This window comes from Anomalospiza imberbis, chromosome 1 (genome assembly GCF_031753505.1).
Source record: "Anomalospiza imberbis isolate Cuckoo-Finch-1a 21T00152 chromosome 1, ASM3175350v1, whole genome shotgun sequence".
Taxonomy (NCBI): Eukaryota; Metazoa; Chordata; class Aves; order Passeriformes; family Viduidae; genus Anomalospiza; species Anomalospiza imberbis.
This window is the reverse complement of record NC_089681.1, coordinates 126,471,173-126,491,324: the sequence shown is the minus strand read 5'-3', so window position 1 is coordinate 126,491,324 and position 20,152 is coordinate 126,471,173. Positions and strand designations below refer to the sequence as shown.

Here is a 20,152-nt window from a genome sequence, read left to right as displayed (position 1 = left end):
ACGAGTTACATAATTTTGTAACTGTTGGAGGTGCCAGAGTGCATTCAAGCACTGCCTATGCCCAAACATGCTTTAGTAACAGAAATCACATGGAAATGCTTCACAGATTATAACTGTATGACAGAATGTAAGCTTTACATTCACACAGATTCACCAGGAGAAGGGTTGGGAGCAATTTTGAGGTGCTCCAACATTTCTACAATTACAACTGCAGTATGGAGAGAAGATCAGAACTTTCAAAAAAATTTGTATTCCCATGCAAAAAGTCTACATATACATTAAGACCTGAGGTTTGAATTTTGGAAATCAATTTTAAAAACCTACAGGATTTACCTGAACAGGCCTAGCTTATCTTTCAGCATCCACCACAAATCTCCTCTCTTCTTTCCAGAGGGTTGACTGCCAAGTGAAATGGTTACTCATAGTATTTAGGTGGGGGCTAGAATACTAAACAGTGCTATTGTCTACATGAAACCGGTGGGAAATGCATATCTAACTAATTTTTTCCCTCTATTTTTTAGAGGGTAGTTTGCTAAAAATAAATATTATTGAAAGAGCCCTGCTTTTGGATTAGGCATTTAATCAGAACAGACCCATCAACTACACGTTCTCTAAATTTATATGAAAAAAGTTGCTCTGCTATTCAACCAACAAGATACTCTAATTTTAGATGTCTCGTGAGAATGTGTTTTTTCCTTGCCTACTTTAACCTTTTTTGATGCAAATTTGGCTTATTTTCTTCCCTACTCTCACTATAATAGTAATGCAAAGACATGGATCCAAACATCTCACAGCAGCAGCGAAGTTTTGTTACATCCAAATTAAATTTCTGAGACATGAAAACTATTTGTGGCAAGCAATACAATGCTCTGAACTAAATAACAACATTCTGAACTGCTGCCCTAAAGCAACAGACATATACTTCCTCCTCCATTATTAAAAAGTAATTTAGTCCCTTCATAGGAAAAAAAACCCAAACACCACAGGTTGAAAGGTACAGCCCAACAGCAACAGAAAACCTCTGAAGTTTTTTCCTAAGGAATTACCAGGAATTAAGGTGGTATTTTCCTCCTCCTTCCTGATTTTCGCCCCTCTAGCATGGCCAAGTAGAGGCAGACACAGTGTGTCATCTGGGGAGAGCAACGCCTCTACAGAATCCTTTCCACTGATCCAGCAGCTGTACACAGCCCGGATCAAAATTACATCCACAGTCCAGCAAGTTCATCCAGCCAAACACAAAGTCTTTATCTTAAAGCCTTACAACAGCTTTCATAAACAGAACACAGAGTGCAGACCCAGAATATGAATCCAATCACTTAAAATGAAACAATTACAACAAAATATACAAAGAAATATTCACAGAAAATACATCAGCTTAAAAAAAAATTCTATCAAATACAGCATGCAACTGACTCTCAAACACATGATGCGGACCACTTCTGTAATTCCAACCAGTATTTACTGTAAAATGAAGGAAAGTCTGTTAAATTTAAGAAGATGAAAGCAACAACAGTTTTTCAGAACCGCACTCAGAGTCATTATAAAAATTACCATCACATCACAACATAAAAATTCAGGCAAAGCAAATAACCATTCCTGAGTTACCCCATTTTAAAACATTCAAGAGCTTTTGAGCTCACAGCCCAAGAAATGGAAATATGCTACTTTTCTGCAGGTTAGCTAATCTGTTTTAACAAAAATTTTGAATTAAACAGATATTAAGTGTGTTTACACAAGACTTATTTCAAATTAGGAGTGGCTGACTTGAATTTAAGTTTGGGAAAATACATTTTTAAACTAAATAGATAAATGCTATGCTCAAAACACAGTGAGTGTTTACACAGAGTTCTGCACCAGGTCAGCTTCATTTAGGCATCACCTTTCAGAAAAGCAGCACCTCTGCACAGCCATACATTTTCCTCAGAAAACAGGTCATATATGTCTTTGCCTTTTGAAAAATCTTCCCTTACTCTTCAAATACACAGCCCCACACTCCTTACATGTTGCCAAGCAACTTCTCTATCTTCTGCCTGTGCAGAAATAGATCAACTCCAAATTAATGTGGTTCTATCCTCCATGCAGGAGAGAACCTGGCCTCAGCAGCTTTGATCCAAAAAGCTGTAGCTTGTGTTCCCATGAAAGGTTCATGGGGAAATAAAGGAATACAGCCAGCAGCAGCATCCCAGCTAACATTACCGCTGGCTGCATGGCCTCTCCTCCTATTTTATGCAGTATAAAGACAAGCTACTTGTGGTCAGTATATTTAATTTCAAACTGTATCAAAGGAAGGAGTTTTAATGCAGTGAAATATGTGACAGCTGAGAGCTGGAGTGCACACAGCCCCTCCTACCAGCTCATTCACACAGGGTCATTACAGGCATAAACTGTGTATGAAAGCAGCTCCACCTCTCAGAGCTTGTACCTCCTGGCTACTCTTAGATTATCAGTGTGCAGAGACCACATCATGCTCCTGAAACTATTAATATGGATGGCTTCCTCACAGCCATTGTATTAATTTTTACAGCTTAGATCAACGTGCAAATTATTTTAAAAAGGGAACAAACATTAAATGACAATTTAAATGAAAGGAAGGCAATAAATATGTAACTTCTAGCCTTCTTAAAACGTCTGCTTTTCTTCTACTTTAAGAAGCCTTCTAAATACATGCTTCAGCTTTCTGATGGTAACAAGTTTCAGTTCTGGTCCAACCCAGAATGTATGGTTTACCAGGCTGAAAGGAAAAAAAGACCAAAAAACACTTGTTGACACTGACAGGGACCTCAAAGTAAGGACATACAAAGAAAATATTAATGATCAGCAGACTCTTAAATTGAATACAGAATGACATTCATCTAAACAGCATTATTTCAGAGTTTGGGGATAGACTTTTACATTATGAGCCCCAAATGCCGTTCCAGTAGGGAACACACATCTGTTACTCTGCAGACATGAGTCATTACCACCACAAAGTACTCTAACACACCCTCCCAATTTACAAACAGGTACATATTTTCATGCATGGACAAACATCCTCTTTAGGAAAGAATATGGTCCTGAAAACTACTGAACTCTCCTTTCCTGAAATTACTCTAAGGAAGTTGATAAAAAAGCCAACAGTTCTTTGCATAGATGCAAATAACTATGTATAGCCTGAAAACAAAGAGTCATGTTTTTTTGGTATGATCCAGGTCTATGAGTTGCTAAAAATTATTGCAAAGATTTGTAGTAAGAAGCAGGCCAACCAAGATAAATGGCAAAAAATGAAGAAATTATACAGTCTTTCAGGTTTGAAAGATCACATACAGCTCTAAAGCAGGCATAATCTGGACTAAGTGTTAAAAGTACTGAGAATTGCTGAGCTTGTCATAACTGACTTGTGTTAATCATATTAGACAACCTGAGAGCAAAGGATGGTTGCCACACATGGTACAGGGGGGAATGCTGGCAAGTGGAGAGCAATTAAACAGTCAGACCCTGCAGGAAACTGAGACATGTAATAACTGCTTCTGAACACTGAAGACCAGAGGTGATGTAAAGAATATTGCAATATAGCATGAAACTAACATGTCTACTATGACTGTATTCCTCTAGTAATTATACAGTTCACTTTATCTCAGATAATGCAGATAATTTGGAGGTCTTCTTGACTCCTTCAGGTACAGTGTTCTCATAGGGAAAAATATAATTTATATTTTTAATTTCTTTGCATACAAATTAAATTCTTCAAGAACTGAGCAGGACTGTTACTTGAATTTGGGTCTTCTCTGAGCAGGCAGATAGGAGGAGTGAATACGCTGGAATTAGGTAAAGGGACTTGAAAAGCTCAAATTCAAGTGCAGTAACAATATGCCCATTGAAAGCTCACTGTAAAACACTGAGCTGGCCTGTATGATCTCCTTAGCCATTGCAAAGGGCAGTGCAATGAAGAGATGTACAAAGTGCCAGGGAATGGCACTGACACATGTTGCAGATCCTGACTAGATGTGACACCAACATTTTAAGAAAGATACCTTTAACAACATCAACATGATTACCAAGTTCCTTTAATATTCAGTCCCCAGAAGCTCTCACTGTCCTGAGTGTAAAGTCACCCTGTTTACAGTGCTAATGCAGAAATCCTGTAAGTCAAGGTTTTGTGTTTCATTTTCTATTTAACCTTTCAGCACAGAATATAAAATGGCACCCATAAATAATCACGATTCATTTGTAACACAAAGTCCGTTGTAAATAATCCCATGCATTATTACTGCTATTCATGGTTGGCATTTAATATATCAATAAGCATGGCTTGTTTCCACCAAAACAATTTAATTATATTTTGTCAAGACACAAACTCTGAAAGAGTACAAATTTATAAAAAAACACAAATCTTTTTGTGGTGCTCTTCAGACTTCACAGTGTGCTATTACAGATGAAACAACATTTGAAATCTAAGCAGGGTTCAGGCAGAACCCTGAGTCAGAGATGGTGGTATGTTTGCCGTTTTTTTGGTTAGAACAGTACCTTTTTGTTTGTTGGCTTTTTTAAATCCTATCTAATTTAGTTTCATTATGTGAAGGAGAAAAATCAAACACAGCATCTTTTTAATCATTCAGATTCTATGCAACATACAACTGAACAGCTAAGGCCTTATGAAGTAAAAGCAGATGGACTACATTATGCATGTGCCCAAGCATTTTAGGAAAGTATAAGAAGAATTCCTGGGCAGTGGCGACTATAGAAAAACTTGGTTCTCTTGTGTAAACAAGGTTTTCCCCAACAGCTGTATTCCCCTTCCTGTTTATTCTTCACTTCTGCAGAATTCTCTCAGTTCAGTCACATCTGTATTTCATTTATTTTTAAAAAATATTTCTTTAACTATCCTCCTAGCCTTTTCAGATTATTAAGGCTAAGGGAATTTTCCAAATCTCATTTCTCTTTTCAGAGACTACTCTGGTAACATTTTTTACACTTCATTTAGGTTCTGAATTCACAAAATTATCCACATGGGTAGCAGGCTTTGCCCATACAGACCATCTTGCAGGGTTTGAGTTTTCATGTGACCAATAGAAATTGTCAAGGCAATCAAATTTTCTTTCCCATTTTCAGAATAATATTTCAGAATAATAATGTTCAGAGCCATTTTTTAAAAATAAAATATTAAATTTAATATTTACACATTCCTATAATTATTAGACATGAGAAAATTGCTGGAGCTTAATTTTTATCACACCATGTTTGAGAGAGTCTTTGTAATACTGGGACCAAAACCAATTATTACACAAAAGTTAAGATTATTGACTTAAATCACTGATTTTTTTTAGAATATTTATTGTACTCTGTTGAAACATTCTATATTCTGTTATTCAGAGGATCAGAAAATTTTAGTATATGTCTGATGTGTCTGCCTACCTTCTCTCAACATAAATATAAGCCTGAAAATGTACAAATAACGCAAATCTACCTATTTTGATTTCAGCAAGGTTACATGAAACAAAGTTGTTAAAAAACTATACTACATCTGTAATCTAGCAGACTAATTAGCAGACTAATTTCATTTTACTTCAACACCATTTTTCAGAGTCTCACCTCAAAATCTTATTTCATAAAAATAACTGAACAGATGATGAATCATTTCTCAAGGGTAAATATTAGCCTCTGGAAGCAACCATATTCTACAAGCAATACCTCTAAAGATGATGTAATCTGTTCCAAGAAGTCTGTTTCTATATTTGAGTGGCATACTCTTATTATGCTTTTAAAAGGGCATCTCCATCACACATTGTTACTTTGCTTTTAACTCCGTAACAATCATCAGTGATATTTAATATACATGAAATGGCTTCAGAAAATAATTGATTTTGTATCATTATGTACTCTGAGTCTTACAAATGGTACTTGAAATGGTAATTTAAAGTTGTAAGACTATAAAATGCTTTTACTGTGAAGAACATTTCTCCTTAAGGTTATGTTTTCAAAACAGGTACATCTTTCCTAACTGCCTTAAAACGCTTGGGCATTTTGTATGGGAGATATCTTGTAATGTTTTGGTTTCTCCGATTAATGTTACTAAATACGATATTGGAGAAGCTGGAAAGAGCATTATAGCAGAAACTCCTCAAAGAAGACATGCTCAGCACTGGAACTCCATCTGCTTTTAGAAGGAGATGCAACAATTACAAAGCAACAACTACAATTTTGATTGAAAAGCACTTTTTTATGTGCTTTGTCTTTCGCTACCCTAATTTCTCGGTAAATCACTAAATTTAGCATTTCCAACACCACATACTTTCATATTTAAAAACCTGACTTCAAAACCCATACTCTCACTGCTATTCCCTACCAGAATGAAACCAGACCACTCTTGATGGCACAGGCATGTCACAAGAAGAGATGTGTAGGTGTTGATTATCATCATATCGTAAGAGCAGGCTGGTATCTCTATCTCTGCTATCACATTGCTGCACTAAGATGTGGATCTCAGAGTGCAGTTTGACACCATCTTACTAATTTTAGAGGAGACACAGCTACCTTGCAGAGAGTATTATGGCATCTCCTGGAAGTTCACCTATTCTTCCAGTAAAAGCAGCAGCAGCAATTCAAATCACCCAAATGGAATAGGTACAGGTTTTTTTTTTTTTTTTTTTTTTTTTTTTTAAGGAGGATTTTGAACCCAGGCTGATAAAAATCCTACCTGTTAATGTGATAGGCTTTACTATCCCAGATTCCTAGTGGGTATTAAGAAAGCCAGCATTCTTTTTTCACATTGCAGTGCCACATATCTCATATCCAGCATACAGTCTACTGAAGCAACTCAGATCTTTCTGACACCTCCAGAGAACAAATACCACCAACATGTGCTCTCTCACATGCAGGGGCCTATATTATTGTCACCCCAAGATAAAAGTGATTAAAGTTTTTCAGATGAAGTTGGAATTTAATGGGAAAGTACCACCTAAAATCAAACAGAGATGACTCGTGTTGAGAACTTTTTTTCAGAATTGTTTTTGTTAATTTTTAAAACCCAAGGCTGGTCAAAAAGGACTACTCTAGCTGGCTCTAAACATCTATCAATTATACTGCTACTTGTAACTATGACAACTTAGAGTCTTTTATTTACACCATTTTGACTGCCATGGCCAAAGATATTTTTCTTTAAGATGCTGGTGTACTTTGCTGTTGGAAAACCAAAAGACCTTCCAGCTTAATATCATCTGCAGATGCAAATAGTATTAGCATATTTTCTTTTGGTTGGCTTTTAATAATTGAACTAGAACATGATCAACAAACAGCACCACAAAACTTCTAAGAGGGTCACCCTCAAATTAACTGTTTTATTAGATGTAGAAAAACACTTGGAAAATATATTACAGATGTACAGATCTTGTCCTGGCAGGAACAGTTTAGTTGATCTTTAAGTTGTTCTCCGTCTTTAAATTCTGTGATCCTCTGAAACTTTGTTTAGTTTTCCTTGGTCAATATTCTCAACTCTCAGCTCCTGAGAGCTCTTATTTTTCTAGCAAAGTTAAATTCACTTTTCCAGTAATCACTCATAAACTGAAACAATGCAGATTTGCAATTTTTTTTCCAGTAAAAGAACAGTTTAACTAAAAATGCAAAAATATAAAAAACACCAACATATGATGTTTTTTTATAAACCTTTTTATTTGCTCTTCAGTTTGCTAACTTCTAAATGCCTACAGAGTGTCTTTTCACTTTATTTTTACCAGAAACTGAAATTTAGTTCCCAAGGATGGCAACTGCCAAGTTTGTTCTTATTTCAAAGATCTGCTTTATATTTGGTTTTTCTCCTTTCCTAGGCTTTTTTGAATTTTCTGAACTCTGCAAGAGTTTTCAAAAGCAACAGAGAATTAAAAAAAAACCTGAAACAATACTCCAGCACATGTCCACAGTGCATTTATGTTTGCTGAGCTGTTAGCAGCTGATGTTAATGGATAGGGGAGCAGTAAATGATGCTGTAGCGTTGGTACAGCACCTTTATCATCACACAAACCAGAATACCCTCGTGCCCAGGAGTGATAACAGGCAAGGGGACAGCAGGGGAACAGAGTTGTAGATCCTGAGCCTTCCTGACAGGCTGCAGCAGATGTATCTGAGCCATACCTGCTGAGACCTTTACAATGAATACATATGGGCAGTGTTTCCCTTATGACCTTTTAATCAATAGATTTATTTATATCTTCATTATTTCCCATCTATCCACAGAAGTTTTAACTTTCAAGAAATAAAAGATATCCAAGTAAAGTATGCACAGGTCAGCCACTCCCTATATTGGTACATTTATAACAACAGCAGTTTAAGTTATTGTTATGTCATTTTGAGTTCTTGTTGAACTTTCCTTCCCATTCTCCTTTTTGCTTGATAGATTTATCTTTAAAATTACATTTAAGGCCATTGATTTTTTTTCAAGTATATAAAGGACTATAACTAGAAAGAATTGGAGATAAAATGTATCCAAACAATTCAGCTTCTAGCTTGCAAGTTCTCAAGATCTGCATGCAACCCAAAAGCTGGGGCCCTAAGGTGCAGTGCAGCCTGTCTCAAGGAGCCCAGCATAGCCACTGATATTTACAAAGATATTCCAGATTTGGTTCGAGCCTCAGAATGAAGGGGAAGCAGAGGAGTATAAGAACAATGGAAGTGAAAAAACAAGTATAGAAAGGATTAGTCTGCTTTATCAATGTAGCACAATAAACAACCTATCATGCCACACGTGTAATTTTCTCATAGTTAGCTTTAAGGTCAGCATGACAATTTTTTTCAGCTCTCACTTTTTACATGTTAGAGATGGCACTGATGCACAGGTTTGATGAGAAAGTCTGTATTGAATTGGACGTGCATCTGAGATAGCACAGCCCAGTAAAATTGAACAGCACACTGTCCTGTGTCCTACAGACTGCATGCAGAAGGCTGTTGCCTGGTCTCCTAGCTTATCCCTACACACTGTCGCATTCCTGCTCAGAAAATGCATGGAAAAGTTTAACTTTTTCAGAGCTGGAAGGAGGACACTGGCACTTGGGCCATTTGGTCTATATTTTTACATTTCAGCACAGTTCATGTTATAATGTACAGTCTCCAGACAGATAAAAGAGACCAGATTTACAAACTTTAAAAACCTGATCAGTGTGGAGAATTTGGTAAAAGGATATTAGCTCATGAAAATTCTTCTATCTATCACAGCACTGTTCAGATGCTCTCAAGGAACACTTCAAACTCAGAACTTGGGATGGGACTGTTCATAAAAACTGCTAATAGAAAAAAAAGTTACATAGCATTTAAAGAACTCTGCAGGGAAAAGTAAATACCTGTTTTCCTAGTTTGACTCAAGTAGCTACAATTACCTAGCTATCCTCAAACAACAATGTAAAAAGGCTGCTCTGCAGTGTTCTGAGACACTCTGAAAGGGGTAGTGTTGCTGGGTCTTGCATACTTAGACTGACGCCTTAGGAACAGTATTAGAAAATTCTTTCAAGTACCTCATTGTTTTGAAAGAGAGCTACAAAAATGTCAGTGTTTTAACTCAGATTTTATCAGCTCTGAAAATACTGACTCAGCTATTGATCTTTTAGCCTGAGCTATTCTGAGGGAAGGTATGAAAACCCCATCTGGATTGATTTAGCTTTGGTCTCCAAAAACAAGTACCATATCTGTATACATAATGATACATTAAGGTTTACATCATAAAAGGCTACATACTTGAAAAACAGTCCTTTAACTAAATGATATAAATACAGCTGATGCACTATGTGCATTAAAGATCATTAAACTAGCACTGTTTACTAGAAATAAAAAAAACACATTTACTGAAGTAATACTTTACATTTTTACAATCAGAAGTCTGAAGAAAACTTTCTTTCAAGTGCTCTGACAGGATCAGCTTCACTAACTACTTGGTGGTGTATTACTCAATATGCAGCTCCAGCTCAAAACGCTTCTCTCTAGCAATGGTATATTTAAGAACCAAAAACCTTACATGAGTAATTATAACATCTTTCTCAACACAAAATTAGCATGACTTCTTAAATTGTTACAGATCCAAAATAAGCCCTAAAACCTCAGCATTACACTGCCACACTATGGTACAATTAAGATCTGCAAGCAAAAATAGAAAAAAAGACAAAAATTCTTCTACTTTAACTATTTAGAACAACAGTATCCACCATTAATTTTCTAAAGCACTAAAAAGAAACTTAGATCTGCTCAGCAACAGCTACCTAGGAACATTATGCCTGTGGATTTTATTTCAGTATTTTTTCCCCAATTAAAAACTAAAAAGTTTACTTTCTGCAAGTATTAAATCTTCAAAGACTAGTTTGATATGCCTGTTGCACAGATGGGATATGTGGGAAAGTGGATACCAGGGGCATTTCTTTACTTTGTTGGCTACAAAATGTAGAGCTTTTTGTTCCCTTCATTACAATGAGAACTGAAAGGTTTAGAGTTGACAGCCAGCTGGACAAGAGAAACGTTCAGAAGACTTTCAAGTTTGATTTTTTTTAATGATTTAAGGTCATGCTACAGGATTTTAGAATCTACTTTTATTTTTTTATGTCAGAATATAATTTATTTCAGATCTAGAAATATTTTAAAATACTTAGTATTTCCACACTTTTGCTACTAAATTTTATAAGAGCTTAAAAAAAAAAACCAACTTTTTTTTGCTGACCTTGAAGCACAGCAACTCAAGATGTCCAAAATTTCACATCTAGGTTTTTATCTACAGCAGCTCACTGCACAAACCATATGTTATTTTAATTACTTTGCCATTTATATAATTTATGCTTTCCACAGCACTCGTATTGCAAGAAAGCTATAAATCAGTTTTCTATGATTATTAGCAGTATTGCTTTATTCATTCTAACATTCCATTTTTAAGAGTTTTCCTAATAAATCAAACAATGTACATAAGCAATCAGCTGAAGCCAAGACCATACCAATTATTTTACCTGCAAGAACTTGCCATTACAAACATTTCCCATAGGGCATAATAAAGTATATGTCTGGTGCCACAAGACTTACAGGAATACCCAGTTCTGAAGCATTAAATAAAGATTAGATGGCTAACTGGGGTACTATTTTTCCATCCCTTTCTTAATTGCTATTGTCACCACTTTGGTTTACAGAAAATAGCATAGTTAGATGCATGCCAGTCCTTTCCTGTTAGGATGGTTTATTCTAGCTTCTAAAATCCACAATTATGTATCTTATCTTCAAATACTTTCAGTTACAGACAGCTTAAGCCATCAATTAACAGGGTTTTCTCTTTTATACATTACCTATCTCTAAGCCATATACATATATACATGTACACGTTAATACAGTTTCTGTTATTAAACCTCTGCTTTTAATTATGACACAATTTCTGTAAATTTTTTACTGCCTCTACACAAAGCATGAGCCACTTGGTTATACCTAAGATCCTAAGTCTTCCTGATAGTCAGCATCTATAAACAGTCTGTGAACATTATAGACTTTTAACAAACTTGGCTCTAGGGTCCCACTAGAAAATGTGAATGTCTTGAATGTCTCATGTGCATTCCTAAACTGTGACAGGATCAGCCTAAATAAATTCTATACTTTCACCTGGTAGCAAAATTGCAGCCTACCACCTAGGACTTGTGATTTTGCAAGTCTTTTGGGAGGGGAGGAGTTCAGCAAACTTGACTGACACTGAATGAAAACTATTTATGGAGAATGCCTCCTTAGCAGTTTTAGTGTTTAGCAGTTGCCAAAGAATCACGCTGAACTGCATCAGGAACCTAAAAATAAATTCCAGATTTGCAACTCCTCCCTAAAATCCAACAACAGCGAATTTTGAAAATGTTGGTCTTTAACTGCCCTCAAAATTTAGCAGCAGGTAGTAGAGCACTTCTGTTATTGTTTTTTAAGTTGCAAAAATCAATATTCCCTTCCCCCTCTGATAGCAGACATATCTTCCTCTATTAGTCATTTGGGCATCACTGCTAAGTATTCAAAATTAGATAACTTTCTTCAAAAAGATATATTATTTAAATTATAAAGATGTATGCTGAAGTTGAATATACTACTAAAAAAATGCCTTTTCTTACAGCCCACAAAGAAGAGGTTAGGATAAATGGCATCCTTATGGCTTCTCAATTACGCCCTCCTTGGAAGAATCAAAACCATGCTTCATTGTCATTCATTAGGCAATTCCTTCTAGGAAGCTAGGGGAAACTTCATACCTTCCTGAACTTTTCCATCTGCTTATAAAGATCTGGATCCAGCTCCTGAGACACATCTTTCATCCAGAGTAGAGCTCCTCTGTATTCAGTCCGATACTGCTCCATTCTGTTCACTGTCAGCCAGGTGTCTGAGATGGCCCTGTATCTGAAAGTCTCCACTTCTTGATACAATCTACTGAGAGGAGCACGGAGTGCTAATCTGGGGGAAGGAATGAAGGAAAGAGAGGAACATGTTAAACATGTTGTTCCACAAAGGATTAATACAACTTCTGACAGTTTACTAGCACTCAAAAAAAAACCAAAACATACACAGCCAACACAGTTCACTTAAGTGCCAGTGTATGTTCAGATGATTCTAGCACTTGGTTGGAAGTACACATGAAAAAGAATTATTTTGAACGAATATTGTGTTTGCAACCCTTCTGTTCAAATAGCAACTTTTCAATTACATGTGTGAGTGGAAAATAAACCTCTTCTACTGCGCCTATGTATTTTAGTTTGACCACTTGTATGTTATTACCATTCCTCTTCACAAGTTTCATTTAGCAACTATAAAAATATACCCAAAGTAATTTATTACTGGAAAGGTTCACAGATGTATCAGGAATGCCATGCTAAACATCATAAAAAGCACTCCATTAGCCTTTCATTCTTCAAATGTAAATAAGTAAGTCATCTGTCGGGTAGATAATTATCTGAGTTTTAATTTGTGGGTTTTTTTTTTTTTTTTGTGGTTTTAAGTAATTGGAACAATTTCTTGGAAGGACATTACCTTTTGGAAGATTTAGACATTTATCTAAATATTTTTTCTGACAACCACACTTTAGAAAGGCAGTAGGGGACACTGTTGTCCTCCCTATGCCATCACTTCAGGTCCTAATGGGAACTCAACACTAGATTACTCCTCTTGCTTTGCTTCCTCCTGCTGCTTCTGCTTTCCTCTTGGTTTCCAGCAGCACCTCATTGGAATGGGTTCAAACAGGTCCATACCAGCAGAAAGATAGTTTAATGTGCCAGGAAGTCCCTTGGCATAAAATAATTTTTAATTTTGGCTCCAGTACCCCAAGAACTGTCATCTTGATCTCCAGCTACTGAGCTAGCTATGAGCATGAAAAATAAATAAAAGCAGTCTCAACTTCAACAAGAGTTTGAGGTTAGCTTAAAGGAATAAAGACAAATGGTTTTATTTTTATGTGAATTTACTTTAAAAGATGCCTTAAAAATGTACTGGGCAAGAGCTATAATAATATGTGAATTTAATGTGACTTGGTTTTTTCCACTATGTTTTTTTCATTCCACAAATTCTTACCCAGATATCCAAAAGAAAGTTTAGTTTATGTAGATAAGCACTGGGATTTCTGTTAACAGTTAAGTGTCATAAAGAAGCAAGTCATCAGCACTTTTGCTCAAAGGTGCCTTACATGTGCCTTAAAGATCCCAGTCATGACTGTTATTGGAGGTGCAAATGACCAAACTCTAGCCCAAGATAAACATATGAAATTCTCAGTGCTCCATATGCTAAGCTTTATTTTGAGCCAAACAACTGCACTGTTAAGATAAAGACAGAAGGTATCACCATAGTTAAAAGCCCTTCAAAATCCTAAAAAACATAATGGAATAGAATTTTCCTTTGTGAGTAATGGTGAATTTCATACTTTCATGGTCCTAATGCTGTGAAAAATAGCATCACAATACATACAATTACATCAGGTAATGTTACTTTTAAACTTCTAGAGCAAACACTTGGTCAGTGAGACATTAAGGACTCTGGGTAACAGCAGGTGTTAGTGTGCTTGTGTGTCCATCTGGATTCCTTACCTTTTACTTGCCCCTGCACAAGATACATGAGCTCTGTAGGGATCTAGGATCTTCTCTAAGAGGAGCTTTACACTAAAGTTCAAGCAGAAGATGCCATTCAGACTCTTCCTTTCTCCTTGTTTAGTCAAGCTATGAGACTTGATGGCCCAGAAAAAAAGTATTCCCTTACTCATTCCCTCCCTAGCAGGAAGCAGACACCTCCACAGTGAGCTTGCTGCAGCACTTCTCTGCAGAGCGAGAACTGCCACCAAACAGGAGAGACATCAGCTCCTTTACAACCCTACTGCTGGAGAGGCCATGGAGATGCTCCAGAACAGCCTTAAAACTACTGAGCTGAACAGGCACAGGCAGGGGACAGACAGAGCAGGTCTATGGAGAAAAAGCATCAGGCAGAATTCAAGAAGTCTCTAATATTGCCAATACTACAGCAGATTTCATCAATAATTTTCCTATCAATTGGTTCCTCAAACATTTCAAACAGCCAAATGAATTATGACATTGGTGAACCAACTGTCATTATCACAAATACTATGCAAACCAGACAGCAATGTTGACCCATATACCTTTGCTGAGAAGAAAAGCAGAGGGCCTTTCCTGTAGCTTGCATCATTTTTCCTGCTCTTGTTTTATCCTGAGAACCCTGTGATCGAAGAAATTTCCCCAATTCATTTTCTTCCTGAGACAGAACTAACAAAAAATAAATGAGTTGTCAAATATGTTAATTAGTTCCTAACAGCTTTAAAGCTGGCCTAACATCAAACAGTTTAAGTCACTTTAGGTCCAAGTGGCAAAGCAAAAATAAATAATTTCACAGAACTCCAGCATTTAGTAAACAGAAGACCTGATTCATTTGAGACATTTGCTGATATACTTAACAAGAATCACAAAATTCCATCAGCACCAAAAGACAACAGGAAAAATGAGCTATTTCTTTCTTAGAAAGAAAAAGTTGGGTTGATTGCAGTTAACTTTCACTGTTGGGTTTTTTGGGTTCTGTCTGGTTTGGTAGGTTGGTTTTTCGTTCTTTTTTACTACTTGGATTGCCTCAACTGATGGCATACTTTTATTGAAGCTAATTCCAAGATGTACTAACCAAAACTCATTCACTTGCTTTTCTCATGCCCACCATTTTTCATGCTTGACTACATAAAATTTCACATGACAATTCAAGTACTTAATTTAAAAGAACATTTACTTTTGAATTTCTTGGCAAGATTACTTGACAACTTGAACATTCTCTAATTCAAACACTGTATTTCAACTACCTGAAACACATCTACCTCAAAGTAACTGATCATTTTTTAAACAGGAAGATGAAGTGGTTTTACACTGAATTGCTGACTGCTTCTAAACTGGGACCATGACCTCAGAAAACCTTACAAAAACATTTCATGATGCCCTCATCTCCTTGTCTTTTAAAGTGGTTATCTCCTACAGTACCAATGCCAAGTGACTATCAAGAGGGAGACTAGCCTAAAACAACAAAAGAAGATCTCCTCAAGTCCTCTTGCCATTTTCCAAAATGGCAACAGTCAACTCCAATGCAAACTCAGCATTCTTTGGTAGAAGATGCACATCTCCATCTGATGTAAATCTTTCCATCAGATTTCACCTGCCAATTCTTTAACTTGATACACTACTATGCTGAGTTTCAATTTTACCTCCTGGTTCTGAAACATCATCTCTGACTTTCTTTGGATAAAGAAAAATGAAAAGCTCGAGAAAATGTGTAACATTCAACAAAAAGGCAGTAAATTGGAAGATGATTTCATATCTGGAGTCTCTCCTTCAGGCCAGAAATCAAACAATATGGACTGCAGAGAACCTTTAGAGGACATTTAATCCAACTTGCTGTTTGAAACATCCCAAATTAGGTCCCCCATCTCTCACTAATGACTGCCACTAATTACTGTATGGTTTTTACAATCAAGTCAGCATTGTCAAATTCATCATAATAGCATAGATTACTTAATTATAAAACTAGTAATAAGCCAAAAATTCTTCATCAGCAATCCTGATTAAAATAAAAAAAGCAAAACAAAACAATAAAACTGTTTAGAAAGGAGTTATGATTCCTAGACAAGATACTTTTGAATTTAAACAAGTCAACCAAGTCATAGGAAAAAAAAATAAAGAAAGCTTTCTCCAGTCATTATTGCTATCACTGCATTGTGTCAATACATAAGACTTCAGAACTGGGAAATCCTCAAACAAATAACCAAATCTGCATTCAGCTGTCTGCAAGGAACAATATCTTTACTTTTGAATAGGATGAAACTAGTAGTTCCCCACTTTCATTTTTACCTTTTCACTTGTTCAATGATTCCATAATGCAGACCTTCTTATCATTTTAACTACTGTGTTTGATCATACTTACAACAAATCCTTTTTTGATACAGTTCAATTGCTTTCAGCAACTCCATACATGTTCTCTGAATAGAATGGAACAGCTGATATTGAAACAAAACACACAAAAATTTGTCAAATGTATGCAAGAAACACTGAGGAATAAAATACAAGAAAATAATACAAGAAAATAATTTTTTGTAGAAATTACTAGGAACCATTCTTTTCTTCTTGAACAGTGAGGAATATTTCTGGTATTTCCCTTATCAATTGCGCTCTTCTTTTAATCAAGTTTTTACTGAAACTAAAGACTGACCTATTGTAACTTTACAGAAGGAAAATAAAGAAAAAATAACTTTGGAAACAGATCCACAACAAACAGTAGGTAGTTAACCAAACGACTTGTGTTGGCTTTTTTTTTTTTTTTTTGGTAGTATCTTTGTATAGATATGAAGATGTACAAATCTGTTTCTAAAAACCTCATGGCAGAACAGAGTTATCAAAATATCTATCAATCATTCTCACACCTGGGAATATGCATACTGAATTTTTCATAGACACTGTGAAGTCTAGTGGAACAAACTTGCATAGGTATGGCCAACACAGAAAGTTGATTTAAACTGAAAGTTTTATTGGCATAAACAAATTTCTAAAGCAGCAGCTTCCAAAAGCAGAGGTAAGAAAAAGTCAGTCATTACTATATTTGGAGATTGTTTCTAGGAAATAGAAAAATTACTATTCTGTTTGTCCATCTTAAACCTCCAGCCTACAACTTAAATCTAAACTCTACCATGTCAGGCATTACACAGCTAGAAGTAGAATAGACCACTGGTACACAGTTAGTGCCTTCTTTCAAGGCTGCTTGACTACAAATTTACACAGGTCTTGTCTTTTAAAATGGGAGTATGACTTGAAGGTGAGAATTTGTCCAAAACATGCTTATTTCACTTGTGTGAACACAAGTTTCACTATTTCCAATCCCACTTGAGCTAACAAAGCATCCTTCCTATGTATCTGCAACACAATAGACATGGTAAAAACTCATGGTATGTATTTATAAAATATTGTTCCATTCTTCCAGCTTGCTTTACATCATTACTCTTGATTTATAACCCATGGTGCAGACTCAGTAAGTAGAATCACCGGGTGATAAGTTATTGCTATTCTTGTATACAGGAATACAAGAATACTGTATGTACAACAATACAATGTTCTACTACAGCCTCCTGTATTTCACCTGAAACCTAAATAAACTGAGAATCCGGTCAATATTTTTTAAGAAACTGCAAGAAAGCCAGTAAAGCAAAACATTTACCCTCACATAAGAAAACAACACAAAACTTACATGGACACTAACTGGGTTATTACACTTCCTAGTAACACCCCAATTTTTTGCTTTGTCTCAAAGACATTCTATGTCTTCATTTTGTAGAACTTTAACCTTTTTTTTGCCTCAGTGGGGTTGAGGATACTGCCAGTAGGACTGTATTTGTCACACAGCAGGATTCCTTCCCTTGGTTTTATTTTACAGAATTTAAGGAGCTCCTTTTTTTCGACATGTCAGAACCCACTAATCTGCTCAAAACCTTCAGACTCGAATGCACTGTGCACCTTGCTCCCAGGCATATTCCATGTTTTTCTGGTATATGTGGTATTTTATACTTGTATAAAAAAATGTCATTTGTATGCTCAATAAAATCCTATTAGGAAAAAACCAAAACAAATCCCCTTAAACTGACATAGCCAAAGGATAAGGATGATCTCCTGACTCCCATGCTAACAAAGGAGAAAATCTGTCCCTAAAACAGGAAAATAAATCTGAGATATGTAAAGTTCCAAATAAAGTTAGAGGGACATACAGTTTTGTGTTAAAAAAATTTCCCTATATTCCCTGAATTTACCTATGTAAATCTTCTGATTTGTCACAATCTTCCAGATTCTGACAAAAGTTCCAGATACTTTTGTCAGAATCTGGAAGAGATATTACGTGAAAATTATAAAAATGTATCTATGTTATTATATCCTATATGCACATGTATTAAAGGCTTGGTAGAAATGAAAATCCTTTAAAAACTAACAAAGAACAGACATTATGTAAACATGACAAACCTCTAGTTTGGCATCCAGATCTGCATCTGAAGCCACAACATGTTCATCTTCTTTTTTTCCTGTAACTTTTATAAGGGTTTGTTTTGTTTTCCAGTATTTCTGTTGCATTTTATTGACCACAGATTTTTCTTGGCTTTGAGCATATTGATCATAAAATTCTCTTGGATAGTTGCTAGAATATTAACAAACAAAATTTAAAACTTCAATTGGAGGCTTTAAAGGTAAGTCCAACACAATTAATACATTTCCATTAAAAATATCGCATTTGCATGCCAACACAAATATTCTAACATGCAGTTCCTCATTATGCATTAAGAACAAAGCAACTAAATTACTGTATTTCCCATCCTACTCTGAAAAATAATACACTGATTTCAATTTGAATATCTTAACCATGCAGTACTGCCTAATAAACAGCTTCAAAGAATTCTTCCCGATGCATTAGGAAATGATTTATAGCCCATGGAATTAACTTTTTATTTTGTATAATTAATAGGAGAGTTTCAAGTGAACTAGCAGAGTTGCTTAAGCAGGTAGCAATTTTCATGCCATTTCAGCACCGTTGGGATTTGACACAGCTCATTTTGTGAATGGGATTAGACTACTTCTTGCCCTCCTTTTTTGTAATTGAATTAAAAAAAAAAAAAGAATTAGAAGAACACTCATCTCTTTTGAGCTTGTTATGTGAAAGACTGAGATCTCACATCTCCCTTTATACAACTGACTACGTGACAACTGTGGGTGTATAACAGGTAACCTTGTCTTTCAAGGATTAGTTTTCACTGACAAATAATTCTGCATTCCTGTAGCAGACCTAATAAAAAGTGCAATATATAAAATCCATATTCCTCAATATTTAAGCCATACCCAGACAGCTTAATAGAAAATATAGTCTTACCATGAAAATCTTGTTGTCTTTCAGGAAGTGTTATTCCATTATTAATTTGTGCAAAAATACATGCATTTTCCCCTATGCTCATATAAAAAAAGCTGTGGTACTCTTTCAGCATTTTAGAAGTACATGGTTGCTAAACACTGTTATATTGGATACTTATCAAAACTTAAATAGGTTGAAATTATTTTGAGAAGATACCTTACACCTGGAGTGACAAACTGGGGTTAATTAGTGAGATACTGATCTCTAGATCTGTTCACAACACATAGATTCTCAGAGATGCTACCCCAAAAGGTCTTCAGACCCAACATACACATGAAGTCATGTACTGAGACATGTGTCCCCATCTATGGCAGTGTGGTTAGAACCAGATCATCTGTAAGGTCCCTTCCAACCCAAGTCATTCAATCATCCTATGACACTCTCATTATATATAGCTATATATTTGCTGTGAAGCAATACAGCCATTCTGAAAAAACAAGCCATTGGTACATATTCCCCAAAAAGGTACGACATCTACCCTACACAGTCACTAGTGACACAGTTTAACATGACAAGGAAATTTTTTTCATGGGGTTATATTACTTGCTTTAGTTACTTTTAATCAGTGACTTAGGTGACAGTGCCTTAATTACCAAAGTGAAATTTTTTTCACGGGGTTATATTACTTGCTTTAGTTACTTTTAATCAGTGACTTAGGTGACAGTGCCTTAATTACCAAAGAGATGGTAAGAAATTAAACTGGAAGTGAGCAGAGACATAATTTTAAAAAGCATTTATA

General features: G+C 35.7%; 1 protein-coding gene across 3 annotated transcripts in view; it reads right to left on the bottom strand.

Moving 5' to 3' along the window:
- ICA1 (islet cell autoantigen 1) overlaps positions 1–20,152 on the bottom strand; it is a 53,414-nt gene that overhangs the window by 32,470 nt on the left and 792 nt on the right. For all 3 annotated transcript variants that reach the window (XM_068210276.1, XM_068210284.1, XM_068210293.1), the window contains exons 2-5: positions 18,477–18,648; positions 16,399–16,471; positions 14,585–14,708; positions 12,204–12,402 (exon numbers count right to left, since the gene is read on the bottom strand). In XM_068210276.1, coding sequence (XP_068066377.1) covers positions 12,204–12,402; positions 14,585–14,708; positions 16,399–16,471; positions 18,477–18,648 — 568 coding nt within the window. The remainder of the gene's footprint in view (positions 1–12,203; positions 12,403–14,584; positions 14,709–16,398; positions 16,472–18,476; positions 18,649–20,152) is intronic.